The sequence below is a fragment of the Sturnira hondurensis genome, unplaced genomic scaffold, assembly GCF_014824575.4.
Source record: "Sturnira hondurensis isolate 20B ecotype Veracruz unplaced genomic scaffold, ASM1482457v3 Scaffold0004322, whole genome shotgun sequence".
NCBI lineage: Eukaryota > Metazoa > Chordata > Mammalia > Chiroptera > Phyllostomidae > Sturnira > Sturnira hondurensis.
This window is the reverse complement of record NW_028076953.1, coordinates 2,366,699-2,380,816: the sequence shown is the minus strand read 5'-3', so window position 1 is coordinate 2,380,816 and position 14,118 is coordinate 2,366,699. Positions and strand designations below refer to the sequence as shown.

General features: G+C 44.6%; 1 protein-coding gene across 2 annotated transcripts in view; it reads left to right on the top strand.

The window, feature by feature from the left end:
* TGFBR3 (transforming growth factor beta receptor 3) overlaps positions 1–14,118 on the top strand; it is a 195,278-nt gene that overhangs the window by 132,924 nt on the left and 48,236 nt on the right. For both annotated transcript variants that reach the window (XM_037045478.1, XM_037045477.1), the window contains exon 5: positions 12,656–12,839. In XM_037045478.1, the coding sequence (XP_036901373.1) occupies positions 12,656–12,839 (184 nt within the window). The remainder of the gene's footprint in view (positions 1–12,655; positions 12,840–14,118) is intronic.

The following is a 14,118-nucleotide window of genomic DNA, read 5'->3' as shown; positions in this document are numbered from 1 at the left end:
AGGGCATCACTCCCTGACCCTGTGAGGAGGTGGCGTGGAATCTCAGCAAAGTGCATTGTGGATGGTTTAAGTTCTGGGACCTAGGTCATGCCAGTATTTCACGAAGGTAAAGATTTATGAACGGCTTCTTGGCCTGTCTCATTGGCCCATGTCTGGATCAGCTACACTAGGATTCCCAGCTTAATGTCGAATATCTGCATCGCCCTTGGCAGTCTGGGGATCATTTATTCAGAGATGACAAATGCGTTCAATTCAGCCTTCTGGGTGGTGGTGTAGGAGGTCACCTGGGTCACCAGAGACTGTTCAGTATAGACCGGACAATGCAGGTGAACACAGGAACATGGCCTGCCTTTGGTTGAGAGCTAATGTTAGGAAGTTCAAGAAGGGCTGCAACCAAGTTTGGAGCTGAAGCCCCTCCCCGACCATCCTCCCTGCCTCCCCACCCTGGAAATGTCCTTTAGAACCTCATCTCCTGCCCCTCCCCCAAATTGTTATTAGGTCTGTGGTTGCTGGGCCAGAATATGCAGCTCTGTTCCTCTTGGGCATGCACCAGCCATGTATAGAAGCTGGGGCTCATCCGGACAAAGAGAACCAGTAGGGGATACATATGAAGAGATTTATTGCAAGGAGTTGGTTTGTGCCATTGCAGGGTCAGGCAAGGCAAGTCAGGAGGGGCAGTTGGAACACTGAGACATGAGCTGAGCCCCAGGTCTGCTCTTAAGGCCCTTCAACTGACTGAATCAGGCCCACACAGATTGCTTAGGATAATCTCCATTCCTCAGAGCCACCTGATTATGGACTTGAGGCACTTCTATGAAATACCTTCACACCAACATCTAAATTAGTGTTTGACTGAATAGAGGTGATAAGTAGCCAAACCAAGTCAACATCACAGAAACATTTTTATATCTTAAATCAATGCAGCCTGGTAGTCTAGCTGTGCTGTTTCTACTTAATCATTTTCAGAGCCTGCAGCAGTCTTTGTTGCTGTTATTTACTATAAGAGATCTCTCTTCCAGCCAAGCAGTTGTTTTGCTTACATAGCAGTCATCACTCTGTGTTTGCCCCTTTATTCTCTTTCTCCTCCGCTTTCACCAGCACAGCTCCTCAGACCCCGGGGCAAGGGGGGAGAGAGAGCGAACAAGAGGCCGGGGAGGGCATAACCCCTGCGTTGCCTCACTGCTTTACCTTTTCACTCTCTGAAAAGCCTGGCATAGTTTTGGGAGTCCAGCAGACATGGTTTGAATCTGCACTTGTTCCCTTGCTAAAACGAAGTGACCTCACCTCTCGGAGCCCCAGTGTCTTCAGTTGTCCGATGTGACGATTCAGAATCTGTGAAGCATGCACTTGGTAGGTGATCAGGAACAGCCTTTATGGTTATTATCTCCCAGTATGTGTTCCTATTAGAAGGGGACGAGAGGGTCTCTGTCTACCCCATGATGCTGATTTCTTGATTTTGGTAACTCGGTGGCAGAGTAGAAAGAGCTGCAGAGTGAGAAACGGAGTCTTCAGTTCTGTTGTCAACTATGCTTTCTACCAGCTCTGGGGCTCTGGCAGGTTCTTCAGCTTCTCTGACCCTTACTTTCCCTGTCTGTAAAATGGGATGTAGATGGCAAGTCCTGGTGAAGAGGAACCCTGTAAAGGGAATTCTAGGAACCTGTTTAGAACCAAGTGTATGTCAAGTTCAGTTTGTGGGTTTGAACCAGGATTGACATACTGGATGTAATTTGAAAGAAAAATAAAGGAAAGAATCCTCCCCAGTGAGGGATTTCCCAGAAGCACATTTGGAAGGCAAAAATAGATCGAGGATCACAGCAAGTAATAGTGTGATGCCAACATTTAATTTTCTTGCTGAAAAACACCCTTTAGATAGCAAATACACTTTAAATTTTGGGTCAAGCCGCTCCTAACATCACACTAACATTGGGAGATGCGAAAGGGTAAATTTAGGACTTGGGAGAGATCATTTTGTGAGGCCATCGAGGATCCCTGTGTGGCCCCAGACTCTCCAGTGAAAAACGGCGTTAGAAAGCAGCTCATGCTCCATTACTTTGTTACCCTGTGGGGACCGAGCCTGCCTTTCAGATGGAGAGAGAGATTTTGCTTCTCTTTGTATATATACGTATTCACATATACATATAGTAAGTGTTTTTGTAACATTTCCATGGGAGATTAGAATATTGCTTTTGTACTGGCTCACATTCAAGCTTGTGTATGTTTATGTCCTGAGGGAAGCATCTCAGAATTCCCCTCTTGGACATGTGGAAACACGTAGGGTGTTAAGAACAGAGAGCAGTTTTAATCCTTTAGTTCTTTATATTTCAGCAAAAATAAAAATTAAAAGCAGAGGATGATCGTCATGAATGTTTTTGAGAAACAATTGTTGAATGTGTTTTAAGTCTTGTTTTTGAAAGGAAACTATCTGGCTGTGGATACAAAATGAAAACACCCAAGGGTTTTTAAGTGGGTGCATGGGTTTGTGTTCCTGAACGCACTGTTGGCGGGCACCATCATCACATAGCTTGTGAATGTGCAGCTTTGCAAACCATGACTGTAGTAACTTCACAGTCATGGAAGTTACTGTTTCTTTAAAACAATGTTTTAAAAAAATCATTGAGGCATGATATATGGTTAATAGAAAACACGTTTCAGATCACATTTCACATCACGTGGCTTTGGAGGACACAGGCAAGCACAGCCCTCCCAGGAATTGGGGAGGGAGGGCGTGCGGCTTTCCTCTCAGAATATAGGGTTCTGTCCTTCTCTGGGAGGTAAATATGCCACAGTTCGGGTACTTAATGTAAGTTTGTTTTTGCTGGACTTTGTGCACAAAATACATCAAAACGTCATCTCCTTGTCATCTTACTGTGTGGGCACTGCGAGGAGTTCCAGGGCTGAGCTACACGGATCCTGCTTATACATAAGCCTGACTTCTAGAGCAATACCTGTTTTACTTTACCGTGTCTTATTTTCCCCCCACAACTGAACTAGCAAACACTTGGCGTGGCAGATGTTTCTGAAATGTCAGTATATTTTTCCTTGCTCCATTTGTTTTCCTTGTTTTGCTCTTTCTATTTTGCTAGGCAGGCAACTCCAAAAAGAAATGTGCCTAGGGGGTGTAAAGCACAGCATAGGAAATACGGTCAACAATATTGTGATAACAATGTGTAGTGCCAGGTGGTGCAAGACTTAGGTGGGCAGGGTGTTCTTTTCTAAATTATATAAATGTCCAACCGCTATGCTATACATCTGAAACTAATGTAAAATAATATTGAATATCAACTGTAATCAGCAATTAAAATGCATTTAAAATAAATTTTACTCATGTCTATAAATAAAGAGGATACTGTAAAATAAATACTATTGTTAATATAAAAAAGGAGATTTGTCTATGTGCAGGAGTCAGGAAAAAGGAATAGGCATAGTAGAAGTTGGGTGTAGGGCAGGACAAAGGGAGAGAGGAGCTAATTCTCCTTGTGCAAGTGCTGAACTTTTACCAACGTCGAAGTCCTGTGAATGGGTGAAGTCAGGCGCGCGATTTAGAGGGGCCCCACGGAGCTGTAACCTGAAGAGCAGGCACTCACCCAACTGATAACAGAAGCTCCAAATCGACCAGAGCTGAGCTGGTGGGGGCCCAGTGTGCACGTGATTCTGGGACCAGATCTTCCTCTGAGATCTCAGCAGGCTTTTCTTTATCTTGGGGGAGCTATGGCTCCTCTTATTTCAAGAGGCTGTTCTTTCCTTTCAGATGTGCAAGAAGATGACTCCATCCATGACTTGGCTTTGCTGTGTCTCTCTTGGCTTTTTTTTTTTTTTTAACCAGTGCAAAAGGAGAATATTTTGCTTATTTTTAAAGCAATCCTGCATGGTTTACAAAGACTATTTGGAGTTTAAATAATATTTGTGTCTTTGGCCTAGAGCAGTGATCTTCAAGTATGCCGTGGGATCTTGGGGCGGGGGGGTGCAGGGAGATAGATTACAGTGCGGTTTTCTGGATCCTGCATTCCTGTTTCACTCTGAAATCTGCATTTTAACATACTTCTGTTTGTGTTACACTGGTCCAAGGATCACACTTTGGGAAGCACTGGGTTTGAATTATCTTCTTGACATTGATTTATATTCTGAGACCAGACCAAAAAGAGAATGGATGGGTGGAAGTTATCAGTTCATCCTTCCTTAGGGTCCTAGTGGAGGAAGCTCTAGAGCAATGCCATCCAGTAGAAGTAAAATGCAAACCACGCAGGTGATTTTAAATCTTCTATTAGCGATTTAAAAAAGAAAGGAAACAAGTGGAGTTAATTGTAATGGCATATGTCATTTAACTCAGTGTACCCCAAATAATATCATTTTAACATGTAATCAATACAAAAATTGAGATTTTTAAAAACACCCTATTCTTGACTATATATAAAATAGTACAAAGTCTGGTCTGCGTTTTACACTTACAACACAGGTCAGTTTAACTGGCAGCATTTCAAGTGCTCTGTGGTGGTGCGTAGCTGGTGACTACCGTGTTGGGTAGCTGTACAGTAGCGACAGACAGACACTTGGCACTCGTCCCCGTCTCTTCGCTGCTCCCGAGTGGAGCCTTGGAGTCCTTCTCAGCACAGAGTGCTGGGCAGGTGCGGCCAACTAGTTGGACTTCAAGACTCGTTCATTCAGTAAACAGAGACGTATTGACAGTCTTTTCTGTACCCAACAATGTTCTAGGTGCTTGGCTTATAAACAAAGCACATTAAGATTCCAGCCTCTGAAGGATCTTACATTCCAGTGGGAGGAGACGGGCAATACTCATAATAAACAAGAAAATTATATGGCATTTTGCAAGGTGACTGTGCTATACTGTACCAGAGACATTAGAACATATAAAGCAGGTTTGGAGGAGCTAAGATCACTAGAGTAGAAGCTGCTGGGTGGTCAGATTGTAATTTTAAATAGGCCCCATTGAGAAGGTAATATGTGAGTGGACTCAAGGGAAGTGAGGTGAAACTTCAGACGAGACTTAATTACCAAGCGTGATCTAGTGTGGCCTTATTTTCATCAAGACTGCTCACGGGGGAGCGTTCTTTCAGGGGCTGAGTCAGGAAGGAGGGAGAAGAGGGGTGGACCAGGGGAGGCCTTATAGTATGGCACTGTCCTCATGAAAGCCTCTCTCTCCTTCCTCCCAGAAGACGAGAGCAGTGTGGGGGAAGCTCAGAGAGAGACCTAGGCCAGTGCCAGGCCTCTGAGTCAGCTGATGTGCTGAGATAAGTGCTAAAACGAAGAACCTCAGTTCCAGGAAAATGGTGACTGCGCCCGTGAGCCAGGATTTGTTCCCTTCACTCAGGCTTGAGAGCTCTGCAGTGAGGCCTCAGTGGATCTGTGTAGGACTTTAAGAGTTAAAGCTTAAATACAGGTGTGGAAACAAAAGGGCTGGTTGCCTCTTTTTTTTCCCCTCCTTTTGCTTTTTTCTTGCTCTTTTGGACAAGGTTGTTGAATCTGATCCAGAAAAAATAATACACTTGGCTCTCAAAGCCTTGCCGTAAGTTCTTGTAATAAAACTTCCAGCACTGGCAGATAGAGTAATGTTCTGCTCTTTAAAAAACTCTGGTAGCATAACTAGAATTTAAAATACGAATGTTGTGCGTGGTTTCAGTAGGAAGAGCATTCAGGAGTGGAGGTGGCTCACTGTGGATCTCAGCAGCCTGGGCTTTGTGGAGCAGTAAAGTGCCCGCAGATGCTTGCTACGAATCAGGATTCTTGGAGCTCAGCGCTCTGTTCATTCCCACAGGAAGACGTTTGTCATGTCAGGGAATGTCAGAGGACTGGGTTTTAATTAGCAAGCAGGAGGAAATTTCAGTGGATTCTGGGGGAAGACATGGAACTACTAAGTGATTTAATAATTGGTTGTTAGGCAGAACTATCGGGTGAAAAATCAAATCATTAGCTTTAAAGCCTGGATGAATGATCATTCCCTGGGAAGGAAGGGTTATGGGATGAAGAAATCATGGCATATCCTTTCCAGTAGGGAATAGCATCACGCTTTCATCAACAGTGCCAAGCACTGTGCCAGGCCCAGGAGATTGAGGATGAACAAGCTTCTTTCCTGTCCCTTGAGGTGTTCTTTGTTGGTTGAGGGTGGGAGATTTGTTGATAAATAGTGTAATTCACGTGAGATGTGTACAAGGCACGGTGAGTAGCTCCATCCCAAGGAAAGAAAGGGAGCCTGGGCGGTTTCACAGAGAAGGTGATACCTGTGGAAGGACAAGGAGCGGTTACCAGGTGTGCAAGGTGGGAAAGAGGGTCCAGGCAGGGAGCAGGATGTAAAAAGTCCTGGGAGCCTGAAGCAGAACAATGTGTTCTGCTTCCCACAACACACTGTGGTGAGTGATTGCATATGGCAAGTCCTGGGTATGTGGGGAGTGACAGGAAGTGGGGCGGGAAGAGGCCCCCTCTGACCACCAGCCAGTTAAGGTGTTTAGATGCTGTCCGCATCATCACGAGCTGACTTTTTAGAGTATCCCTCCTCCCCAGTGACAGTGTGGAGGAGGGATGGAGGGAAACCGAATTGGCAGCTTGGAGAGTAGGAGGTTGCTGTAACAGTTTGGCTGAGACATAGGGGCCAGTCATGGGGCAGCAGGACAAGGACATACAAATAAGGTAGAGGATGGTGGGTAGAATAAACAGCCCCGGAAAGTTCCTGCCACTTTATCCAAATATGAAATTCTTACTCTTAACATTCTTTAAAAATAATTTCATGTTCATTCATGTAGTTATTTCCCTTGCAACGGTAATTGCAACCTTCCTCATATTAAAAAAAATTTATGTTCCCTCTTTTTTTTTGCTAATTTCTTTACATCTATATCTTCCACAAACTTTAACCTAAGCCAAACTCTAAAAAGGGTACCACACCATGAAGATTAAGCAGGACTAGAGCCTTGATTGGATAAGTAGTGATATTAATAGATTGGGTTGGCCAAAAAGCTTATATAGTTTTTTCTGTAAAATAAGAGACATATTTTTTCATCTTCACCAGTAACTTTATTGATTAGGATATTTTGAGTATGTTGGCTGTTGCCCACATGGTATAACATTGATTGTTCTCAGTTAATGTCTCGATTTGATAACTGTCGACTTTATCTAGTCTACCTGATTGTGGAGCATTGTCCAGTGAAAAATTTCCAACTCGAAACTTCTCAGACTACTTCTGACCTGTTCGATCAGTCACGGCATCTTCTCCATACACTGCACAAATCTTTTTGGAGTTTCAGTTGCATTTCTATCTTTCTTGAAATAACAAAGCATAATATGCTGAAAGTGTTGCATATTTTCTTCCATCTTCCGTATTTAAATAGCTACACAGAAATTCACCAATTTGGATGAGTTTTTAAAAAATGCATGTTGATAAGACAGCTGTCACCATGCAATCTAACAAAATTGTTTCAAACGAACTTAAAGACAACTAAGTGCTACTAGAGCCATTGCACAGAAAACACCAAATGAACTTTTTGGCCAACCCAATGTTAAGACATAACATTGGGGCTCTTGGCCGGCCCTGGCGTGATTGATGTTCTCACAGACGAGATGGAGGCAGTTCGCGAGGTGGTTCTGGAGTTGGTGGATGACTTGGGACCCTAGCAAGCGCCGTTTGGTGTGCGTGGGTCAGTGTGAGAGTGCACCTGTCAAGTCACAGAACTGAGCCTCGTCTCTTCGGCTTCTCTGGGATTTAGATGAACATGTAGAAGGTGCTCATGAAATTGGGAGATACTGACAGCTAAGAGAATAAGGATTTGTGTGTGGTCTCTAAAAACTGGAAACATGAATCTAAAGAATAAGTATAAGCCTTTGTTTTTATATGAAAACTCAATGGTATAAGGGAAGGATGTGAAGAGCCCCGACCTAAAAAAGTTAAGACCTAAGGATTTAGGCTCTGTCACCACCACCGCCACGTCCCTGGCCTGAGCCGCCACCCTTTCTCCCCTGGTTAATCCCAGAAGTCTGCTGCAGGTATCCATCCGCTCCTCGTCTCTCTTCAGCGCAGACTGGACATGACAGCCAGAGTGATCTTGTTAAAAGATTTGTTCGGTGTTTTGATGAACTCTCAGCAGCGGCCCATCTCACCCACACTACGCACCACAGTCCTTAACAGTGGTCTGCAAGGTCCAGCTGGACCTGCTGGTGTCCTCTTTGACCTCTGACCTTTCCTCCTACCTGTCTCCCCTCCCCCCTGTGTTGCACCCACACGGGCCTCCTGGCCCTTCCTTCCCTGCACCAAACCTTTACCCTTGCTGCTGGCTCGGCCGGGAGTGCCCTTCCCTTGGCATCTGCATGGCTCACTCTCCCATCCCCTGCAGATCTGTGACAGCTCGTAGACTGTCTCGGTTAGACTTTCCCCATCGCAGCATTTAAAGGTATAGTGTCCCTCATCTCTTGTCTCGGTGGATTTTGCTCCAGAGCACTGATTCCTACAGTCTGTCTCGTACTTACTTATTTTGTTCCTCTGGCTTTCTTACTAGGCTGAAAGCTCCACAAGGGTAGAGAATTTCTGTCTTCCGCCTTCTCTCCTCTATGCCCCACATGTAGAACAGTGTCTGACACAGAGCAGGTGGGCGATCAGTAAATAATTGTTGGATGTATGTTTAAAGCATAAAATAATGAATATGAGATAAGAGCAGGGTTCAGCTGACAGAAAAGCTAATGTGTTGTTGGGCCGCATGTAATCATGGGCCTCATGCAGTGTCCCCATTCTGTACAAGGAGATTCACGTCAGGAATTGGCTAGTGAGTGGGGCATCTGCAGAGCTGGTGTTCAGTCTGAGGTCTAAGGCCGGCAGCTGCTGTAGGGCCAGGAAGAGCTGACGTCCCAGTTTGGAGGCTCCCGGGCAGGGGGATTCTCTTACCGTGGGGGGTGGGCCAGCCTTGTGCCCTGTTCAGGCCTTTAGCTGATTGGATGAGGCCCACACACCTTAAGAAGTCTATCTGTTTTGTTTATTCTACCAATTTAAATCTTAATCTCATCCGAAAACACCTTCACAGGAATACTCAGAATAGTGTTTGACCAAATATCTGGGCACTCTATGGCTCAGTCACGTCAACATGTAAGATTACCCCTCACAGGACATTTGTCAGGCCATACCCCAGCCCCAAGTCTTGTCCCCAGTGCCACGTTTGAGACTCTGCTGGCAGGGGTCTGTTGTCCATGGTGTCTGGGGAGGACTTGGGGGCAGCTGTAGTGACCTAAAGAGGTGAAGGCGTGTGCAGGGTCAAGTGTCATTTTCAAACGTTTGAAGGCTTGACTAATGGAGGGAAGAGGAAGGAATTCTTTGGTCTAGAAGACACAGCTCAGGCAAGTGGATAGAAGGCAAACCACAGGGACAGAAAGTAAGAACAGATATCTTCTGCCTTGGGAGCCAGCAGGGCCTCCTTTCTGGAAGGGTTCAAGCAGAGCCATTTGCGTCCAGGAGTGAAGTCTCCCGGTGCTGATTCTCTGACCTCGGGTGGGCCATTAGCCTCTCTGAGATTGTTCCTCTGTACCAAGGAAATCACCTCATAGGTCTTCCTGAGGGTCAGGTGGGAATAACCACACCTTCTAGAACTCCGTGGGGGCTGGGGGAAGCCTTCGTTGGAATCCAGCTTCGTCAGAGCCAGGAGAACTGGCGGTCAGCAGGCGTGCTGACTAACCCCTTGCCGAAGCAGAAAATTTCCACTGACCTACAGTCGGGGACATTTCACTGCTCCTGGCAGCTTTACTTTTTTCTTATTGGAATGTGCTTGGGGAGTGGCAGTTCACTCCTTTTCCAAATTCCTCAGCCCTGAATGTATGATCCTTGCTCGCTGCTGGCCCAGGAGAAGACAGACTGGAGCAGGGCTAACAGTGCACGGGGAGATCAGCCAGGAGTTGCCCTTCTGGGCTGTACTATGCTGTCACTTTCCAGTTACCTCAGGGTACGTTCCAGAGTTGCCCCCTATTCTCTCACTGACACTGTTCACATCCTTGCGGCTGGAATGTTCCAGGCTGACGTATCTCACCTTCTGCTCTGTAGGAATGTACTATATGTGTCACGTATTTCAAATTCCAGAGTTGTATTTTATGGCTGTAGCATAAGTGGGGAGAAGAGGAACAGAACATCCAGGGATGCGTGCCTGAACATCCAGGGAGGCACTGGCAGCGAGACAAAGGCCTCTGGACTGTTGTGGTTTGTTTTGGTGACAGGTTTAATAAAAACGACTTTTTAACACAAGTGCTTTTCAGTGAAAAGAAGATTTTACTACAGTGCTTAAGTCAGAGAATCAGATAAGTATCTTTTGAAGTTGCGTGTTGATGAGTAGCAAGGGCTCAAAGGACTTACGCAGAGGTTGGCATGGTTATTGTGTGGCAGGTAAACAGCTCAGGGTTTTCTTATGCAGGCGACGTCCAAACAAGGCCAAAGCTAAGCGGTGCCCACTGGTTTTGTTTATGGCTGGCACTGGGACATGTAGCAAATGTCATCACCACATTCAGTAGCACTTTGTGGTGCTCAATACATAATAGGTATTCAATAAATAAGTACTGTTAGTGGTCATATTGTATAGTCAGGTTATTAATGATTAGTTCTGGGCTTCCGAAGTCGGTATAAACAGAAAGGTTCTCTTCGTCTTTTGTGTTTTTATTTTTATAGATTTTATTTATTTATTTGAGATTTTATTACTTCTTTTCAGAGAGAGGGGAAGAGAGAGAGAGAAACATCAGCGTGTAGTTGCCTCTTGCATGCCCCCACTGGGGACCTGGCCCACAACCCAGGCACGTGCCCTGACTGGGAATCGAACCAGCAATCTTTATGTTTGTAGGCCAACATTCAATCCACTGAGCCACACCAGCCAAGGCTCTTTTTCTTTAGTAAGTACTAAATGGCCTGACTTATAGCATAAAAGAAAGGGCTGTCAGTTTGGGGAGGCAATTTGGGGATCCAGCAGATATTCAAATGGTAGTAACATTCAGTCAGTCGGAAGCATGGAGTGGGATTTCTCAGTCATAGTACAATGGACATTTTAGATAATTTTTTGTTGTGAAAGCTGCCCTGTGTGTTATTGTAAGATGTTTAGCATACCTCGGGTCTCTATGTGCTAACTGCCAGTAGTTGTGACAATCACAAATGTTTGCAGACATTGCCACAAGTCCCCTGGTTAAAACCAACCCTGGGTATTAAGAACCACTGGTATAGGGAAAGCTGCGAGGTGCCCCCACCAGGCCTGACCTATAACAGCGTTTTTCAAATTATAGATCCCTCAGCACCCATTAAGACAGGGCTTCTCAATCATGGATGAACATTAGAATCACTGGGGAGGTTTGAAATATTCTGATGCCTGAGTCCCACCCCAAAGATTTTCATTGATCAGGGGTGTGTCCTGGGCCTCAGGATATTTAGAAGCTCTTAGGTGCTTGTAGCTTTTAGCCAAGAGGGACACCATGGCATTGGTCTCCCTGGAATTAATTTGGTGAAGTACTTATGTGCTAGCACCTGAAAAATATAGTATATATAATTGAATAGAAATTATGAATGCCTAGAGCAATACTTAAGTATTACTCTGTGTGTGTGTGTGTGTGTGTGTGTGTGTGTTAAAGTTGAAAACACTGCTATAAGCAACAGAATCATAAGCAAAATCCTTGCCCTCAACCTGCTTTTAGTCTGGCTATTTATAACCTCTTTAGAATCTACTTGCTTTATGTTAATGATAAATAGTTAGTATGAAATTTAACCCAAGACATTTATAGTTTTATGACTTGAAAATCTGTGAGTCTTTTTGCTTACATGTTGAGCTTTCACTATAACACTGATAAAGTTGGTTATTTTATAAATGCTACCCAGTAAAGATGATACACACGTTTTCACTAAATGTGATTGATTATATAATGCATCAACAAGATGATAATTTTACTTCTCTGTATGAGTTAAGTATGTAAACCGTCATTTGCTAGGTCAGCAGTGGTCCAAATTCATTCAGCAAGAGTGTGGGGCTTGAAAGAAACATCCCGAAGTTTTGTTAGGCTGAGTCCAACAGCCTCTTGACTTCATTATCTGTGGGAACTTGGGGGGTCTTAAGAAATAGAATGTAACATACATTCCCCTCACGGCTAGGAGGTAGTGTAATGTGGTAGAAGCCTGGCAGCCTCTGGCCATTTGTTTTTACCTCTGCTCAGGAGAACGTGAACCCAAGAGACTCTCGGTGTCCCTGAGCTGGTGGCACTGCAGCCGTGGGAGACCTGGAAGGCAAACTCACTTGCTAGCAGGACTTTGGGATTGCTTGCTCTGACCCTGGGTCCCTGACAGCTCTCACCAAGGCTTCCTGCTTGACTTGGAAAACATTACTTGAAAGATTGGCCTTCCATTTAGGTATCTGGAAAATAGCAATGATAATTCATATGATTATTCCCAGTGCACACTCTGCAGTCTGTCATCACAAAGTTCTTTAAAAATACAAAGGGACATCCTACATGTCGGTAGCCTTGTCATTAGCAGGGGGAAGTAGCCTTGAGATTACTTCTCAAATCAGCTTCTGAGAAAAGATAATTTGCCTGCATAACAAAGGGAAGAAATTGGGTTGACAAATATCCATTAGTTGTCTGGTAAAAGTTGTCTAATTAGGATTCAGCTCCAGGTGACTGCACCACATTGAATATGCAATTCTCTTTCCTGTAGGTGTCTGAGGGTTCTCTGGTCCAATTTTCATCAAGAAACTTCTCATTGTCAGCAGAAACAGAAGAAAGGAACTTCCCACATGGAAATGAACATCTGTTAAATTGGGCCCGAAAAGAGTTTGGAGCAGTCACTTCATTCACCGAACTCAAGATAGCACGGAACATTTACATTAAAGTGGGGGAAGGTAAATTTTATGTGGTTTCAATTAATGACTGATTTACGACAGTCAGTTATTTTCTTTCCTGAGACCAGGTGGTCAGGACAAGGAATCATATAATTACAGAAAGTTGGAGCTGGCAGGGCCCTGAGGGCCTGTTTCCCCCTCTCCCCTCCTCCTTATTTTCCTTCTGAGGAAACAGGCCTGGTAATGGCCAAGTGAGAAATGGGGGTGTGGCCTGGTTGAGAGAGGAGGAGCCATAGGCAGTGGTGGAGGATTTAGAGGCCAGCCCTGCACAGAAGTTAGAGAAAGTGATCGGAGGGTGAGAAGCTGGGAGTGTGGTAAAGGAGGTGATAATGTGTGGCGTGAAGGAGGAGTTGGCAGATGGGTCAGCAATTAGGGCTTCCTCTTACCTGTTACTTTGCAAACATTTGAAGCCAATATCACTTTATAATTTTGAGACATCAGTGAAATTTTGGATGATAGCAGAGGAAAAGTGTTTGAATGTATTTTTAATACCAAGGCATGTTGCAAGGATAAATTACTGGAGAAAAACTAATTGTATGGCCTTGATAAGAGATTTCCCATTTTAATTTCCTTGCCTTGCTGAAGGATATAAATATTCGGTGGTTCAATTTTGGAAGTGTATTTATTACTTTTTAACAACTTTTTTTGTTATTATGTTTTAGTTGAACATATTTGAAACCCCTGTAAATTACTAGAAATAACAACTCTTGTGAAAGGGTCCGTGTAGTCAGTCAGGCGATTGTGTGAAAACGGCCCTTCGGGTGCTCAGCGTCCATCTGCTTTCTGTTGCATTCGCAGCAGTTGTCACCTCCTCTGCAGATGGCACGCAGTGTGGGGCAGGTTACAGAGTGCCTGTTCCCAGCCCTTTAGGATCTGGGGTGTAAGACAGATGCAGGGAAGGTGAACTGCCGCTGGGGTGTGTGCTGTGCACAGAGGCAACATCAGGTGCTTTCCAATGCACCCACCCCACTTAATGCTGCCGGCAATACTAGAAGGAGACCGTTATTTCCATTCTTTTACAGGGGGGTGAGTGGAGGGTGAAGCCAACTTGCTCAAATCCACATTTACTATCAAGTGGCAAAAGCCAGAACTCAAACCCAGGTTTCCTGAATCTTGAGTTTAATGCTTGTTGCCTGATACTATATTTTGAAGGCTTGGCCAAATAAACATGACCTGAAAACAAAAGTGGGCCACCTGGATGGAAAGCCTTGTTCAGCAGATTAAAGAGAGGAGGAGTTTTAAATTAAAATTAGGTTTAACAAGTTAAAGCTTTGCCCTG